Here is a 20,117-nt window from a genome sequence, read left to right as displayed (position 1 = left end):
TTATTAAGCCGCAATATGAGTCGGTGTCAACTTAAACATTGTACACTGCTACATCGAAGTGGAGTTGACTTCAATGTTCCCAATACGTTGCCTTGCTAATGCGAAACATATTTTGCCAAAAAAAGAAAAATGAAAAAATTGCCAATGCTCTCCGATGCAGTGCTCCAAGCGTAAATTTGTGCCTTTTCGATTTGTGGTTTGAAGGCATTTGTGCTGATAACGTTTCAGTTAGTTGGGCTGTGACTAAATCTCGCATTGTGCCACTTCGCTGCCTGACATAGTAAATATTCCAACAAAGTTGCATACATCAATTTGATCGATTATGCTGAAGATACATATTTTTATGTATGATTTTAGTGCGTTTTTCTTATTGTTTTGCCAGCTAGATACTCTCTTATTAGTGTCCTTGTTGGCTGCTGGTTGCTGTTGATACTGTTTATTTTGTTATTGGTCGTAAAATAGTAAATATTCTTAGTTGTCACGTTTGGGGAATTTCATTATTTTCCAATATAAATGATGTCAGCTACAATTTCAGGCACTTTTCACAAGCAGTAAAATTGGTACAAGCCAAATTGCACGACTGACCATGATGAATAATGTTTTCGATGAACTTGAATATGAGTTATGAGCGCTGCTGTGTGGTTCCTTTGGTGGTAAACTTTCTTAATCAAAGATTTTAAATTAGATTCAATATGATTTTTTTTACTTTGTTGCTTTATAAATAAATTTTACAACTTAGCTGTACACCTTTTTTGCAGGAACTTGCTAACTTTTGTCATGTTATGTTTAAAAAGAATTTTAAAATATCAAATTTGTAGTTTATGTATAAACTGGTGCTTCAGTTCAGCTACTAATCAACGGTGGTAACGGATATTGACGCATCATTTATACACATCCGTTATAGTATGCCATACTTTAAGTCCGGAAGTTATGCTGTACAATTCACTTGCATTCAAGCATTTAAAACGGAAGTCGAGTTAGTTTCTATTTCTATCCCAACAAAACCAACAAGAAATAGTAGTGCAAGAGAAGAGAAGAGAATGAAGAAAAAAACTGAAATTTTGGTTAAAAAATGTAAATGTGCTATCCACACTGCACAAATGCACCCATTGCACACAACAACAGTAATCAGTCATGAATGCATTTTTACGTACTCATCCAAACACAAAACGACATTGATGACTGAAATGAGTACAACTTTCAACAAAATTTCCAATCGAATTTAGTCACCGTAAAACCAGAAATTCGATTCATCTAATAGGAAACTTGTGGAGCAGCTTGTCAGCAATAGTAGTAGTAGCTGTGCAGATGCAATATCACTACAAAAATTGTGGCAGTATCAGCAGTAGTAGCAGCAGTAGCAGCATCAGTAGCAGCAAGTAGCAACCATAAAATTTGTAGTTCGGTTTGTTGTTGAGGAGTTGTTAAAAATGTGCTGCTGCACGTTTTGCATATGTGTTTGTCAGCTTTTGCATTTGTGTTGTAAGCAGATAAGTAAATTCGATTATGTACCTCAGTTATCTAAAGTTGACAACTCTTCTAAAGTTACTAATGCATAAAGTTTTTCTTTCGGTCATGTAAGTACTTCATCCTTCAATTCGAGGAGTCGTAATTTGCTTAGAAATTGTGCCATGTACTAATATGCACTCCACCGTTCATTCAAACGGCCACAAACAAAAAAATTCGTCCTTTTTTAATTGATATTTTTGTGGATTCATTGCAACCAATTGCTCTCGTATGTCTTCTGCTAAAAAAGTTAGAATTGTTAGAGTACCTCTAATCTTTGTAAACTTTTCAATTGGTAAAGAGTGGAGCAGTTGAACAAAAACATTGATACAGAAAAGAAAAATTCACATGACGCCATCGATTATTACCATAGAGGATAAAGTGGTATTTCAAAGAGAATAGGGACTTCACTTTAGGCAGACAAATATATTTATATAACGATTATTATTACAGAAAGCATACGCTATCACTTGTAGGATGTATTGTAGAAATTGATGTGTAGCGGCAAATATATATTACAAGGTGGCAACACCGTAGCAGCAACATAGGGAATTATTTTGGTTTGAAGTACTTCAGTCAGACAGTTAGTGCTAAGATGTCAAACACTGAAGTTGTAAGCACATGTCTAATGCACTTAGTATCCGATTTATGAACTTTCATTGTTATTATCATTATCATTGTTTAAAGGAATGATTATTATCATTTATACAATTGTAATTAATTATTTTATTATTGTCAAATAAAGTTCTTATATAAATAATATAAAGTAATTATTATTATAGAAGCAAATAATTCATACAAAATAATTATTATTAAAAAATATCTAGTAATAAACCACCATTAGTGAGATGTACAACAAGTGAACATCTAGTTCGAATTTATTTTACGAAATTATTATTATTAAAACAGACAATTGCCTACCGCGACATACCATTAATAAGTAATATTCACTTACAAAATTTCAAATATACCGATTGATCTGGTACTCATACAATAACATATATTATTATATAATAAATAGACAATGACAAATCATTAACAGGAGAAATTCCACACTTTTTAACAGTCATCATATTAGTTTTGGAAACTTTGACAAAAAGTTGGAAGATGGAAGGATAGAAGAAACAAACATATATTTTCTGTTTTGGATACCAAACTATATGGATTTTAAAGTGGGAAGCTTGACGGTAAGCATAAAATATTTTTTTAAACCACCCTCACTATGCTGTCTTATAGTATAAAAAGGTATTTAACAGAGGTTATCCAGTTTCATATTCTGGTTTCTGGCTAAAAAAGTCACTTTTAAAATTATAGTAAGCTTAAGGGTAGCTGCCAACCAAACAACTTAATTATCAGATGCTTTCCCACTTTGTCAACTAAAAAGAAGAGAAAGACTTTCTCTAAAAAATACTGTTTATCGGTAAGGATAAGATGTCAGTTAAACTATAGATTATAAACTCAACAGAGTGTGTCTAGTTTTATACATTGAGATTGTATGAGATTTATATATTTTCTACTTAAAAGACGAATAACCACTGATTATAGGCAGCGGAGAGGTAGGTGCCAACTAGCCAAAATCGCGACTTTTGAGATCTTAACATCTGATACTTAAATATCAGATACTTAAATGTCTGAAACTTATATTTCTAAAAATAGTGAAGTGTTCTAAGTTAATGAGTTTAAAATCAAAATAAAGGTAGCATAATGCTATAAAGGTAGCATAACTATAAAAAATGTAATATTGTGCTATTTATTTTTGTGAGTGTGACTTTTGAGATCTTAACATCTGATACTTAAATATCAGATACTTAAATGTCTGAAACTTATATTTCTAAAAATAGTGAAGTGTTCTAAGTTAATGAGTTTAAAATCAAAATAAAGGTAGCATAATGCTATAAAGGTAGCATAACTATAAAAAATGTAATATTGTGCTATTTATTTTTGTGAGTGTAGGTCTTTTTTACTGACCATTTTGAATATATATAAACGCTGTATGAAATAAAATAATTTTTTAACTAACTTTATTTTAACTAAAAAAGTAATGAATTCTATAATAAAAAATAATTTTTTAAATTATGTGGACAACTAAAAAAATATTTAAAAATAAATTTGCTTTCTGATGTGGAATATTTTTAATCGTTCCTATCTAACTCTTTTTTTCTTTCTGTCTTATATATACAACAATTACAATTCTAATTAATTAATTATAACAATCTTGGCCAGGAGCCAGTTAAAGAAGAAACTTTTTCACCGAAGTTTGAATTGTGTGAGCCAAAGTTACAGTTGACGTTGTGTCCATGCGGGCTTCGACTTTATTTCAAATGCAGTTGGTTACTGGGTTTGTAAGTTGATTCTCTTCCAACCAAGCTTATTTTTCTTTTTTTTCATGAAAAAGTTTCGGTGCACCTGCAAAAGTCAAATAACCAAAATACATAAAAAAAATAAAATTAATATGAAAAAAATAGTAAAATATTTCAAGTAAATTGTTGAACGGGTTGTATGAGTAAGTCTGTCATTGCAAAAGAGAAGCTTTATCTTACGCTCTACCTATGCGAGTACATACATTAAAATCTGGAAATAATGCTGGAGCACAGTTAGTATCTACTTTCTTCTTTGAGTTGCTTATGTTGGTATTTCGCCAGAGTCTTTTACCAAAAATGGTTTTAGTACTTCATTAAGAGTGCATAAATGTGTGCGGGACAGTTGTCCCGCATGTGTAAGTAAAACAATTATTGTATTTGATTGTAAGGGGAGATTATCTGTAGCAAGGAAGTTATGAATTTTTGTTTAAAAGTAAAGAAAACTATGTACTTTAAGATAAAACGTAAAAATATATAATAAAAAAGTAGAAATTATCATTTGATGTGACATATTTTTCTGAATTCTAAATTTAAATAACTATTTCAAAATCAGTTCATTTTAGTTTTTATTTAATTCCTTAATTAGGTTACATTCGATAAATTTCCAATTAATATGATTTTCAATTTTAAAAAATTTAGTCGCACAGAAAGTCCTTTAAGATCGGGATATTTTCAAAACATTGTAAACATCTTTTGTTAGAGTAAATTGCCACTTACTTTACTTACCAAATATGCCTCTATGAATTAGTGTATTAAATTGCATTCACATTAGAGAGTAACGTAGACCTCCATCCATCGCGCAATCAAGGGTAAACTTACCCTTATATCCTGAATAAACACTTCTTGCAAATTCAGATAAGAACACTAAATATGTGAAAAAAGTACTATTTAATAGCATAGAAAAACGTAGACATATCGGTAGTATCCCATGCTAATGACAACTACATTCAGTCACTCAATGCTTGCAAGAACATTCAACAATTTTGAGATTCAGTTGCTTGAACTTTGTGGAATTGTGAATGCTAATGCAGTTGCCATTTATGATTGTCATCTGAACCAGGCATAAGCTTATATAAAACACTTTTTCGATAAACATTTCGATCAAATTTATATTTCAATATATAATTTCCACATCATAAGTAAAATACGTTATACAAATGTCTTCCAGTTGGCGTCTAACAATGCTGGATCATTTTTATGTAATTTTCGTGGACTACTTGTTATTATACATAACTAGTAATAGCTCGGTCATAACTTGATGAGTAATGAATATTGTTCTACAAAGCTTCAAGAATTTGAGGATTGTCCTTAAAAACATGATCTCTTCCGTCATTTCCAAAAAAAAAAACGATGGTTATGACAAACTGCATGATTACTGAGGCGTATAATGTACCAATGGTTTGGTCAGATGAATTCAGTACTTATCTTAGTTGAATGCAAATTCACATTTCAAACAAACCATAATATAACGTAGAATAGTCTCTAATGCCGTGTACTTGTAATGGAGAAATTTAAATCGTTATCGATAGTTTAGGTTGTTGACAACCTTTAGCACTTATGTGACAGATTAAGTTTCTTAAAATATCAAGTCTCAAAATTAACTTAAGTACGCTTTAAGTTAGTAAACTGTATAACTTAAATACAACTTATGTCAGTACTTTAGTTAGTCGGTACTTTAGTTGTATGAGAAATTTTTGTTATAATGCCTAACATATTTAGCGGATGTTAAGTGATCTATTTGTAAAATTGCAAAACTTTCACTAAACATAACATACTTTTGATAAGAGTTCTATTTGGCACGTATCATTACAATTATTATTGGTAGGGGATGTGGCACTGCGATCGTCTGGTCTAAACCCTTCTGTATTTAGAGTAGGTCTCTAAGCCCTGTTGCGTTCATTAAAAATTATATAGAACCTACTTTACAGAGTTGTATTGACTCTTCCGTAAGAATATACATTCCCAGGAACCTTTTCCGTATGTGCATTAGCGTAGGTCATTCTAACAGCACATGTGTGGCCGAGTCCTCATTCTCTTCAGAGGATCTACAGTTTGCATCCGTAAGTATACTCAGTCTTGTGAGGTGGTATTTGAGTTTACACTGCCCTGTTAGGATTCCTGGGATGATTTGTTTTTCTTTTGATAGATTCATACAATATTGTTTTAATTCTGGTATATTATCCCAGTATTATAATAGAGTTGCCAAATTAAAATTTTGAAAGGAACAAGCTTTGGAATTACTTTTGTAGTATAATATTTTTGTGCTTTTTATTTTTTATTTAAATTTTAGTTCATATTTTAATTAAAATACATATTCCCTGCTTGGTTTTAGCAACAAACTGATGAAAAGTTTAATTATTTTACTCAACTATTGAAAATATATTTTTATTATTACATCTATTAATATATTTTCTATTCATTTTTATATAAACAACTTGAATCATAAAAAAACACTTACTCCCTAAGTATTTGAAATAATTTTTATATTCAAATTTATAACTCTACATCGCAAACACATCATCCAAATATTCTTGCGCTCTGTATCTTTTCATTCTAGACAAATATTCTTCCATTTTTTTGTTTCAAACGCGATATTTCTCTATGGGCGAAAAAAAGAAAAACTTTGGATTACTTTTTTGTGCATCATTGACTGTGCAAATATGTCTGAGCGTAAGGTCCCTAGTTGTGTCCATGTCCTTCCACTGTGCAAGTGCAACTACTAATTTTTTATGGCAAATATTTTGTGTGTGTACGTGTGAGCGGGCGGGTGGTTAGACGTGTGGGCAAATGTTTGTTTATAACAATTTTTATCATAACGTGCATTGCATACTCAATTTTTCTCATGGGCTTCAAGGGTTTTTACTCTTCATGATTGCATGAACTATACTTGTTTATATTTATATTTATTTTATGTATCATATTTGACTGGTCCATTTGTAGCCATTGGTGTACTGTTTCGATCTGCTCTGTTTGATGGTCTCGCTCCATTTTATTTTTAAAAATTTATGATGGCAACATTTCGTTGTTTACGGCTACTTTTTGCAAAATAGTGAACCGCATTTTTATATAAAAATTCTTAAAAGTTGTAAAAAAAAATTGTTTTACTCTTTTTAATTTGTTTAATATTTACTCTTTAGTGCACCGTTTTTTATGTGAATAGTTTATTACTTGGACTAAATCAAACTAAACTCTTATAGCAATATTTTTTACATTAATTTTGATGAAGTATGTGAAAGTATCACGAAAAAGTCAATTTTTCAGTCTAGAAGTTATATTGGTTTTCTTGCATTTAGTTGAGCTTGAGTTTTGTATGATAACCTATTTACATGTTGGCTTGTGCTAATTACAGGTATAATTAAAGTTTTGTTAAGGAAAGACTTTCAAATAAATCTTTCAAAATAAATCTTTTTAAATATCAAGAAGCAGTTAAGTATACAAACTAAATTGATTCTCTGCAATAATGTGAAAGAGAAAGTACTTCTCAAGTACTAAAAATGTGGCGGTTCCGTTTTATATTCCCCTAGAAACCATTAATAGAAGCACCTTCCTCTATTTTCTGCAACTTGCCAATAACAGATGGAAAGCACTTAAGTCATGTGCAACTCTCAGGTTAACATGGTCCACCTCTAATAAAAAGAGATCCTCGGAAATCATCCAAGAAGGCCGCGTGAACACTGCAAGGCTTACTGCAGTTCTGTTTGGTCATTAGTGTGTACGAACCCATGCATAGACTCTGCGCAATCCCCATAATCCTCACTGCAGAAGTTGTGGAAACCCGCAGGAGAAACAAAACCATTAAACCATTCTCTGTGATTGCCCGGCTTTGGCGTCCAAAAGATATAGGTTCTTAGGAAGATACTTCTTTGATAGTTGATCAGACTGTTCATCAGTGAAGACGAAAGACCTATTAAATTATCTAAATTCGGCGGGATGCATTTAGTCTCTACTCTTCTATACTAGGGTTCTTGCGAGGAATGTGGTAGCAAAACGGCGAAAAATCTGTAATTAAGATACATGGAAGTTATCTAATGGAGTAAACGTCGGTTAACGTCTTATACATCCTACATCAAGACAACTTCTCTTGTAATTATTATAGAGAAATTTACACATTACAAGAATTGAAACATTTAATGCATCAGTCTGAAATTTATATGAATAAAGTAATAACTCAATAAAAATAGTTAAAAAAAATTAAGTGGAATTTATACACATATTAAGAGACTGTATATGTGCTTTTTCACTTTACATAATTTATGAAAATTAAACCCTGCCAGACTAAATTTGCATTAAAATGCTAATATATTTTATCTTATGTATAATAAGCATTAATTTTAGAAATGCTATTATAATGGATACATGAACATTAGTTAAAGTGGCAGTGAACCTAATATACATTAAAATTGAATTTTATTTAATTAAAAGTTATTTCAACAAATAATTATTTCATTCAAACTCAAATATTTCATATAAATCAGATTCATATTGAATTGTGGGATAGTAAAATCCTTCAGAATAAAACTGCAAACAAATTGAAACCATTAGGATCCTGTAAGCAGATTCCAGTAGTAACAACTACAGTCGCAGTTGTAAGAGCAGCAGGACCGGAACAGTTATGGCACATTTAGTTATGCTTGAGAGATGTTTGCTTGGCTTTTGGGTTTGTGTTGCAATTATTTTGGGCATTGTTAAGGACACTTGCATTTGTGTGGCCCACAAAAATTGATGTTCTTTTACAAATGCATTCGTTTGTTTGTGTAATCTAGTATAATCGACACTTTAAGGCATATCAATAACAGCAACGACAACAACGACAGCAACGATTTAGTGTTCTTACCAAAATTTGGGTTTGACTATGGACTATGAATGCATTCTGCTCGTCTATGGATGCATGAAACAAAGAGCAGCTCATTTTGACATTTTTCGGCAAAGAAGATGTACATATGTGGAGTTTCGAAATTCACTATATATCAATGAAAATGCTGCATAGGGATAGTAGTTCAAGCAGTGGTTAACTGTTTGTTGTAAAGCTGCAGATGAAATGTAGTATAATTAGCATAACAAAAATTGAAGAAAAAATTATTGGACTGATATGGGAATAATTTTTGTTACTCTATTAGTGATTTAAAAATGCTTGTGTTAAAGCAAGTTAAGTCAAAAATATTCTTTTATAGATACTACCATAAATATTGGTTAATAATTTCTATAAGTGAACTGTATGAAATCTTTATTTGATTTTAATTGTTATTGAATAAATATTATTAGAGTATTATTAGAGTAAGATTTATTAGAGTATTGTTCTAATATCTTAAATGAAATAGCACGGTTTTTGATAAATCTTATTATAACCTTATTATAACATTTACTCTATAGTATGGTATATTAGATTTGTTAAGATGTTTGTAATATTATAAAAGAGACATCGAGGATATTCTAAAATATAAATGTGTATTTATATATGTACTCAAAACCACTGAAGCAATATGTGTTATAATATTTGTATTTGTATTTTTGAATTTAAACGTTATTTATTACAATATATCGTTTTTACTATATTATATTCTCCAGATTCTCAAGACATTTTTTACAGTTAAGCATATTTAATAATGTGATTAGTCTTTATTAACTAGTAATGTTAAGATCTAGAATGTATAAGGTGATATATGAGTTGAACTGGTTCAGTAGTAGCAATGCATACACCTCATGGTTATTAAGTTGCCATGTAGTATTAGATATATTCAATAATATATTTAGTTTTTGAAGAGTTCTGTCACTTGATATTGTTTTACTTTAATTTCTAATATATTTAAATAATTTAGTTTTTTGGAAAAAAGTAATTCTTTCCTCCCCATAACTAACTTTATGGTGGAATTACTTTTATTTATGTAGTAATTTTAATACTTAAATTACTACAGAATTTTAATTGTGCTTATTTATTAAATATATTTATTTCCTACACAAAATTAACTATGAATTAACACAACAATACTTTACATATATATGTATACTTAATTTGTTTAATTTAATAAGATTAAAACCACAACCTGTTTTAAACAATTTCTTAAACATTTATAAAATATGTCTTAATCATATTGTTCGAAATATACCAAGCGCCCAGCATTTTCAACAAGAGTTTGTTAATAAAATATTAATAATTTATCGCATTATTCAAGCGATGTTTAGCAATGACAACACCATTTGCGCTCGCGGTTACACACATTCTCACATTCTCATGAACTCATGGAGTCTTTTTTATTTATTCTAAAATAAGGTGACCAGGTGTAGTCGAATAAAGCTCTTTATGTTATGCGAGTATACGTTTATATAGTTATGAAAATATTTAATGTTTAAAAGAAAAATAGACTACAATATTTCAAACTCTACTAATACTCTACTAATTTGTCGAAGTAAAGTAATTTAAAGTAATCTTGTTAAAGTAATTTAATTTTATATTTATATTGTACAATTAAATTTATTAGTAATAATTTTTATTTAATTTTTAAGATAAGTTATTAAAAGATTAATTTAAACTCCGGCAGACGACAAAAATGCCGTAGTTGTAGGTTTTATATATATAATATAATTGTTTTAAATTTCTTTGTAGTATAACACATTTAAAATGAGGTAAACTAAGCTAAAATACTACTAAAACACTACTACCATATTACATATCTTGTCAGCAGTACTAGTAATTATTAGAAAAAAGCAGTGACAGCTTCAAGAAATAAAATTATAATGTGGAAGTAGATCATAAGAGTTCGTTTCTAATTTGATTAAAAAGCTTAAAACTTAATAGATAACATAAAAATAATTACAAATACGTACACATGGGATACAATACAATAAGCAAAAGAAGAGTGAGAGGGAAAGGGATTGAAGATGATAAGGAAAAGATTGGGGTGGGAAGGCATCCTAAATAAAAACAAAGAACCCTAACCACATCCATTGGACAGAACCAAAGATCAATTGGACTCGTTTGTGTGAAAACTATTACAGTTCTATGTAAAAAGTTTTAAAATATAGTTTAATTGTCAACAGATAATATAAAAATAATTACAAATACGTACACATGAGACACAATAACATAAGGCAAAATAAGAGTGAGAGGGAATGGGATTGAATATGCGAAAGAAAGGATTGAGTATAAGTGGGATTTCATTAAAGTCAATTTAAATAAAAACAGAGGACCCTAACCACATCCATGGGACAGAGTCAAAGATTAACTGGTCTCAAGTTTGTGTGTTAACAGTTCTATGTAGAAACTTTTAGAATATAGTTTAATTGTCAATACTTGGCGCATGATTGGGTTTAAAACCCTCCTATCCTATAATTGATATTTATGTTGTAAATTTCATGACAGGCTTAGATCTTAAAGCACTGATGTCCCAATGAAGAAGAAGTCACAACTGTAATTTATTTTAAAAAATTTTAAAGTTAATTTTTTAAAGCTGATATAAAGAATATGAATATATTCAATTGAATTTTTTGCGATTAATTTACAATAAGGGATTATGGGATTTTTGTTATGGAGGCAGTTTTAGCCCGAAATAATCATATGTGCAATGGATATATTTTTGTTTACTAATAATTTTGAGAACTTAACTCGAATAAACTCATGGAACTTGGCGTTTTTCATTTAACCATAAGGCTTGTTCCATGAAATATCAGATATGACTTAAAATATTTTTGACTAATGCATAAAGTAAGAATCGGACAACCGAATGAATTTCGTTGTCCAAAACAGGGCATGAACAATTCTTTTTCAATCTCCAAAATTTCGTAATACTGTGGTGTAAAAAGTGCAATTACTGCACAGTAAGCTCAGCGAAAAATTCGAAGTCATTTCGATTTGGTGTTGTTATTTGTGTCATTGCAGAATGCAGCCAGAATGTTGCCAACGAGAAAGATGAATTGTATTGCAATGTGCTTTCGCAACCGCACATAAAACAATTGCCAACTGACCGCAAACTGACGGACAAACGGAAGACATTCGTATTCCTTGCGTACGTTAGACGTTCGCCGCAAATGAAAATGGACTAAGTCAATGGTGTTTCACTGTGGTTACTATACGATTTATAGTCTTCAATGCTATTGAAGTTGTCCAGTATATGAGCTATGTGTGCTATGTGTGCTATGTGTTCGTTTGCTGTGCTGCCACACTAGAATAGAAATTTATGGCAGCCAATTGTGAAAAAAATCAAGTAAATTTATTTACTGCAACGAAGATAAACGATTGCGAAAATTTCCACTTTTACAAATGTCATGGTCAGGTGTGGCCCAAAGGACACGCATGCATTTACAAAAGCAATACCAACGCATAAAAGAATTCGTAGCTTTAGTTTTTAATTATGTAAAGTCGTTTATTAAAATGTCTGAAGCATTGTTATTGATAAATTGTTATGAGAACAAAAGTGCAAAATAATAAAAAAATATAACATAAATTTACAATTTGTATTTGATGGCGCGAAGAAGAGGATATTTGTCACCAGTGCAAGCACCACGGAAATCATCGAGAGATAAATCGACTAGAGCAATGCCACCTAAGCCTTTGGTTTTGACGTATGCAGCCTTATTGGAGGCACTGTCGGGATCTTCATAGCTCACCCACATACCATTCTCACCGTTATCATCAGAGGCGCGATAAGCATAGTTGCCAAACCGTTTTGTTGGATCACCCACTTTACGCAATGGCGCATCAGCACCCTTCAAATGTTGATTGGCGGGATTGGGTAGTTTAGAGCAAACTTCTGGCCAGCTCAAAAGACCTGGAGATTGTTCTTGCAAGCTAGTAACAGCAGCGCCGTCAGTGCTAGCTACTGGTGGCAAACCAGTCAAACCAGAATCTTTGGTCATCTTCCATGCACGACCATATGTTGCAACGCCAACATTAAGTTTAGTGGCTGGTGCACGGTTGTTGAGCCAGTGTTGCACTTGATAGTTAACATTGAATTCAGGATTGCGTTCATTCAATTCAAAGATTGGTGATGGAAAATCGCCAACTTCTGGATTGCGTTCTGGTGTGTTGAAGTCATAAGCCATCAGATTAACATAGTCCAAATTATTGATTATAGCAGGGATGTCGAAGAACACTATAATTAAAATAAGTTATAAATTTTAGTATTTTATTTCTTTTCATATTTTTATTACTTACATGAAGAATTGACATTTGGTAAAACAGTCAAGCCTAAAATATAGTTATCTGGACGGAAAGCATTTTTCAGTTCACGTACTAAAGCAGTGAATTCTTCTTTATGTTCCTCAGACTTTTCATCAACAACGAAATCACCAGTGAAGATTTTCTTAAATCCTTTCCAGAATTTACCAATACCGCTGTGTACTTTCTTTGCTTTATTTTTAGGGAATTGCCAAGCTAAATCCAAACCATCAAAACCGTATGTCTTGATTAAGGAGTGAGCACTATTAATGAATGGTATGCGCGCATTGCTACTCTCCAAAAGTGTCAAATATTTGTTGCTATCTGGATCTACAATGTCACTATCACCGCCGACACTCAACAAAACTTTCAAGTGTGGATATTTCTTTTTCAAATTTGTTAAAGCGCGATAAACACCACTGCCAATATCCAAATCCAGTTTTTCGTTGGGGCTGACCAATTTATTCGAGGTTGGATTAATGCTGGCATAACCGTAAACCAAATGTGAGCAGAATTGCAAAGCCGGTTCCAAGTCACTAATGATCAATTTCGCAAGACCTGTAAAAAAAATATTGAAGAAAGTGAATTTAGTACAAGTGCTTGACGTAATCAAATCAATTTGTTTTTATTTAACAGTTAAATTAATTTTATGCGAATTTAATTCCATTGAGATTTTGGGTTGCGCACTTTCTGATACTTAGTCATATTGTCTAACGCGGTATACATAACGAATTGGTTTTGTTACATCAAAACAACAACAAACTCAAAATTTGCATAGTCAATTAGCGCTACTGAGAGTGAGCTTTTTTTCGCTTGAGGCTGGCAAACGAGACCGGGCTTTTTAGCAGCTTCAAGTCATTATAAGTAACTTCACACATGAGACGACCATTAAGTGGATAGGCAAGCATACGACTGTGATGCTAATTGACAGCTCGTCGGGGCTAGGCTGAGCTGGGATTTTTATTGTTTTGCTTTGCTTTTTCTAAGAATTAATTAAGATAATTTTTTTTGTAGTTTTATTTCTGTCTCAGATTTCAATTGCCTACTGTCAGAAAAGATTAACATATGACATACAATTCACCCACATACAGAACCTATAAATAATCGGCTTTAAGAACAATATCTGCAGGCATGTTAAATAGTACTTTCATTTATACATATAGACTTTATTTAACATACATTATATATAATAATTTTTAGTTTTTGTAATATTAATAATATTACTAAGTTTAATATCCATACATTTTTTTATTTAAAATGTAAATTGAAGCATTAATCTTACTTTAAAGTGAAAGTTGTGTTTGCAAGTGTCAGTATATATCATATAAAGCATATATATATAGTCTTATGTTACTATTAGAATCAATTTATTTTTCACAGATTTTAGTAGAAAGTTCAAATTTTATATATACAATGAGTAATTGATCTTATGACCCTGCTTCAATTTGCAATAATAAATTAACAAATTGATTTAATATTAAATTGTTTTTCTAGATATATGTATATATATCTAGTAGTAAGTAACTGCGGTTTTATATATATACAAAGTCATTTGTTACTATTTTTGTAAATGAGATCAGAATATGAATATTACGTTCAATTACAAATTTGCAATTTAAAAATAGTAGAGAAAATTAGTTTGAGTTTTGCGGAATACAACCTCAAATGAGTAATTAAAAATGCTACCGCTTTTGTCATTATGTGCTAAGTATACTGTAAACAAATTTATTTCATTTGAAATTAAAAATCATTTCTAGAATAAAAAGTAATTTATTCAAACAAAGTAGTTATTACAAATAATATATTACAAAATATAAAAAAAATATTGTAAAATTAGTAGGAAAAATGGTAGAAAAATAAACTAAATCATAATTATACAATAATATAAACGATATAAAAATATTTTCTTTTATTTTATTAAAAAATATCCATAACTTAGCATATTTAATATTAATCATAATTTCGTATTCGTATTCTAAAGTAAAATTGAATATAAATGATCAAAACCATTTAGTAATCAAAACTTTAATAACTTTCTGGCCAGTGTTTCTATAGTCAACTGATGTTTAGCAAGTTATATATATATATACTATACATAGTCAGTAGTAGGGAACTATCGGTAGCAGTAAATATTAAAAAAATATAACAAAGATGATAAAGGTTGATATAAACTCTAAACAGCGAAAATAAAAAGCTAGTTTTGGCCTCGATATAGCTACTAGCTAGAGCACTCTTCATACATAAAGTTTTTGCTATTAAGCTTATTCAGTTTAATATAAATCGAATATTGTAATAATATCTTTATGTGCTATGACAGGAAATCTATCCCTGTCATATATCTTTTCGAAATAAATTTCTTGCTATGGGACAAAAATGATTTTTAATACATTAATTTAATTTTTAATTCAGTGAAGTCTTGGATTGGCCAAGCAGTTGATTGGGATGCTGTCAAATATATATCATCAGTGGACATAATAATATACTTAATTTATAATTTTATGCACATAACATATATGGTGGATTGTCGAGATTGACAGAATTCTGTATTTACTTTTTCAATGTACTTGTGTCTTTGATGGACACACAAGTGATATATAGTGGTTCAGAAGTGATATATAGTGAGTGGTTCAAAAAACAAACAAAAATATCATGGTGAAGTAGATCATTAAGAGTTCATAATTGATTTAAATCTGATTTATATTGATTAAAGCATTAAAAGAATCTATTTTGTGAAAATATTTATACCTCATTGGCGGTTAGTATGGATAAGATATTGTTAATATAAGAAAAAATATTGGAAAGTAAGTATAGATTCTTGCTAATGTAGATACGAAATTTATATTCACGGTTCACATGAAAGAACTGAGGGATAAGCTAAGTTGGCTAACTGACTTATTTGCGGAAGCGGAATATATATATATATAAGCGGAAGAAAATGCATATGTACTGACCACAATCCGCTGCTCTGGTGAGTTTCTGCCGGAACTAAATCTACCCATTGACTACCTTAGTATTATTTCGGGGTAGGGTGCCTATTACTCATTAAGACTTTAATTGCAGTGATTTGCGTCTTGTCGCCGCTAAGAAATCATCTTCATAAATATTTATATTGCATTATCTACTGAGGCAGACTTTGAATAAACAAACTCCTATATATGCAATACAATGCACATATATAGTTCATACTTCTTGCATTTGCATTCTTAGTTATTGTTCTTAGTAAACAAACAAAACAAAACAAGAAATGTGCATATAATGCACGGAAAGGAAAAAAAACAAAATAATTAGTATAATAATAATAGTTGAAACAACAACGTCAGCTTCAGTGAAAATGAAATGAAGAAATGTGCCATTAGGATTGAATATTTCTATAGAAAACTTGAATATAAGTATTTCTATGTTAAAAATGTTTGAATATTTACTGACACTCTAATTTCCTAATATTAAAAAATATTTTCTATTAATAAAATGTATTTTTGCAATAATTAGTTTATGTATATTAAAACTATTTTATATGTTCGTTTATATATATGAAGTTTTAGCACATTGAACATTTATATACACCCGGTATTTTACATTTTATAAAAAGTTATTCTGTTCATTTAGCGGACCTCCTACGTGTTTGGCAAACATTACAAAAATTTACTTAACATTATTTTTTAAGTGATTTTTTTTCTTTTTATTATTGTTATCAAAATAATATTTTTTAACAGCTTTTTAAGGTTAATCTTTAATTAACATATGCTATCATATTTATATATATATACAATTATATATTTGAGTTATTGTAGTAATCAGTTTGTATGTGAAATCAAAGTGATTTAGGTTCTTTTTTATAAACTGGCATGGATGGGGCTCAAGAAATATAAATAAAAATTTGATAACCTTTAACTTAACAAATAATTTTTCTTTTATTGAATTTTTATATAAGTGCAAGTAAATAAAGAATAACTAAATAACAATAAACAACAATATACATATATTTCTATAGTTATAAGAATTTTATATAATTAAAGTGTCTATTTCTTGATTATATTAAATTATGCAATGTATTATATATTCTGATAATTCTACATCTTTAGAAATGAGATACTTACAATTTAATCAAGTTTTATTATTTCAGTCATATTTATACTTTTATATTTAAAATATGCAAATTAATTAAAAAATAATTTTAAAATGCTAAGTTCATCAGAATATATTTTATCGCTATTATTTATCATATCACAAATAATTTTCTAGAATATGTGCTTCGAATCAATAATTTAATATTAAAAAAATACCCAAATGAAGGGTAATTAGTACATACAGTATTAAATAATTGAAATTATAGAAATTCAAGGTACACGCCACACCTAATAAATATTTTTCATAAATTCGAAAAAGTAATAAGGGTTAACTTTAAGTAGTTTTATATCTTAAATAACTTATTCCGAAGTTCACAATTGGAAGATAATTATATATAATTATATACACATTATAACAGTGTAGTTTTTCTATTCAATTTTTATTAATATATCATATACTTTTATATTTATAATTAATATTCAGTCTAATTATAGATAAAATGAGACATAAAAATTTAAAAAAATTATATTTGATATTAAATCATTTGAGAAAAAACTTTTAAATTAAAATATATTTATGAATTATTATTATGAAATAAATTTTCTAAAAATTTTTAGAAAATTTGAAAAATTCCATATAAGACTGAAATAAAATTTTTCACAATTTTATTTTAAATTTCATTTTGGTCCTTTTAAACAACCGAAATATTAAAACACATTTTCAGTATCCCAGTATGTTGCAATGTCCTATGAGACCAACTCAATTATTTTAAGTGAAATTGAAATCTTTTAAATCCTTTCAAATCTTTCCTCTTGGCAATGGAATGACTAAATTTCATTTCATTTTTGCATTTCTATTATTATTTTTTAACGTTATATATATTATTTTTTGTTGTTTTTCTGGTTTTGTTTTATATTTTTATTTTTCTATTTCTATTTTTTATGTTTTAATTTCTTTTAATCGTTTTTGCATAATATTTTTCTAATTTGTTGCAGTAACTCACCTTCACGTAGGTAGCTTTTTCCCTCGTAGTAGCAAACCAAATGTGAATTACCCGCAGCTGCATAAGCGCTCACAAAAAGGGATAACAAAACGAAAAATTTCATTTTGTTTCTTTATTTTAGATTAAAACTAAACACTAAATTATAAAAATATTTTAATTATATTTAGCACACTTGTCTGCAATGCGAACCGTTCGCATCAAAGCTAAAACTGAAACTGATCAGTGATCTTGAGACGCGCTCTAAGCAAACCTTTTGAAAGCCGCATTTAAATAACAACAAAATTGAATTGAAATTGAAAACAAAAATTGATAATGAGACAGATTCAGTTTTAGTGCTAATTGCCTTCTTTTTAATTTTTATTTTATTTCATATTATTTTACTTCAATTGTTGTTATTATTTATTTGGTTGAAGTACGCTACTGACGGTGTTAGCAGACTAAAGGAATATAGTTGTCATATATTATATGTGTATATTATGTGCATGTATTTTTTAACATTGCTGTCTATTCAAAAACTTTTTACGAAGTGTTTTTTCTACTTTAGGTGCTGTTGACTGGCACTTTCTTTAAATAAATATTATTTTTGTTATGCTTTTTTGCAGTATATTTCATTTACGACAGACTTAAAGTCAGACATTTACTTTTGAAGACTCTTTAAGATAATTCCAATTAATCAATGTATAATTAAAGAATAATAGTATTCTTAGAATACACACATGTATAAATGTAGTTCAGTAAGGATTCAACTTCGTAGCTTCCTCGTGGCTATATACCACGCTTGTGTCTTGGCTATTTCTTATTTTTTCTATTTTCTTTTTTCTCATGATAATTGGCACTTTGGCTGTTGTTATATTAATATAATTTAGTTAATAGCTGATTCATACTATACATTTATAGTCATATTGATCCGACAAACAAAATTGCAAATCAATTGTTATTTATACAATTTAAAATTAATAACAATTAATATTTGCCATAAACTGATAATTGTCACTTTAGCAGTTGTTATTTAAGTAGAATTTTGCTAATAGCACATTTACATAATACATATAATCGTCATATTTATCCGACAACCAAAAAAACCATTAAATTGTAATTTCTATTTAATTAAATCAAAAGCGTTTTCATTAATAATTGCCATAAACTAAAGTAAAACAAATCTAAATTTTATGACAATGATTATTATTTCTATTTCTATTAACATAACTATAAAAATAAACATTAGGAACAAAATCAAGATAAGATCAAGATATGCTGTGTGAAAAGGCATTTAATGAATAGGCGAGTCAAACGAACAAAATTATATTTAAAATTATAAATATTTGTGCTGAGTAAATTGATTATAAGTTGAACACTGACTGCTTGCGTGAGTGTATTAGGGCAACTTATTTTGTAAATTATATTATTTCGATTTTATTTTATAATTGTAACATAAAAATATTTGTTAATAAAAAATAATAGCGAAGAAAAGAGATATATTTCAGATATATTTATTTTCTTATAGCGTTTTATATAGAGTAAATTGTGTTAATAAAATACTTATTATCTAATGCTTTCCATATACATATATCCTCAATATATGTATTTTTCAATTTTTTCATATTTTTGACTATAACCTGGATTCGTGAAATTGTTTAAATTCGTTAAATTATGATTTATTTTCATTTTTGCTTAAGTTGTACTTCTATACGTGATGTTCTCTACCACTCTTTTCATTTAAAATTTTGTGGTCCAATTAAGTTTAAAAGTGGTTCCTACAAGTGTAAAGCAAACATTCGGTTAAAATTAGAATAGTTCACCCAAACCTGTACTCTAGCAGAAATTAAATGCAGTGTTAAAATTGATGCGGCTTATTAAAGAGATTTTATATCAATAATAATAATTTTATTGGTTATTTAATATTAATTCTAATATTTAACTATAATTTGTTTAATAGCATAAGAGTATATATATACACATATATGTATATATATATTGCTATAAATACTATATATAATAAATATTTTGTTATTATATTTATAAATGTACG

At 29.0% G+C, this 20,117-nt stretch overlaps 1 protein-coding gene across 1 annotated transcript; it reads right to left on the bottom strand.

The window, feature by feature from the left end:
• Window positions 1–12,197: 12,197 nt before the first annotated feature.
• LOC119671156 (chitinase-like protein Idgf4) lies at window positions 12,198–18,307 on the bottom strand. The gene is made up of 3 exons (XM_038081690.1): window positions 18,089–18,307; window positions 13,015–13,575; window positions 12,198–12,952 (listed from the first exon to the last, which is right to left on the bottom strand). Exons 1-3 carry the CDS (start codon window positions 18,189–18,191, stop codon window positions 12,306–12,308), a joined length of 1,311 nt encoding a protein of 436 aa, XP_037937618.1. The 5' UTR covers window positions 18,192–18,307; the 3' UTR covers window positions 12,198–12,305.
• Between the last annotated feature and the right edge of the window lie 1,810 nt (window positions 18,308–20,117).

The sequence above is a fragment of the Teleopsis dalmanni genome, chromosome 1 (genome assembly GCF_002237135.1).
Source record: "Teleopsis dalmanni isolate 2A chromosome 1, ASM223713v2, whole genome shotgun sequence".
NCBI lineage: Eukaryota > Metazoa > Arthropoda > Insecta > Diptera > Diopsidae > Teleopsis > Teleopsis dalmanni.
The sequence above is the reverse complement of the archived record's forward strand: the minus strand, read 5'-3'. Positions and strand labels throughout refer to the sequence as shown.

Coding starts and splice junctions, on each gene's coding strand:
- LOC119671156 (XM_038081690.1), bottom strand. CDS start 18,191: ATGAAATTTTTCGTTTTGTTATCCCTTTTTGTGAGCGCTTATGCAGCT. Junction 13,576..18,088: donor AAAAAGCTACCTACGTGAAG/GTGAGTTACTGC, acceptor TTTTTTTTACAG/GTCTTGCGAAATTGATCATT. Junction 12,953..13,014: donor ACCAAATGTCAATTCTTCAT/GTAAGTAATAAA, acceptor TTTTAATTATAG/TGTTCTTCGACATCCCTGCT.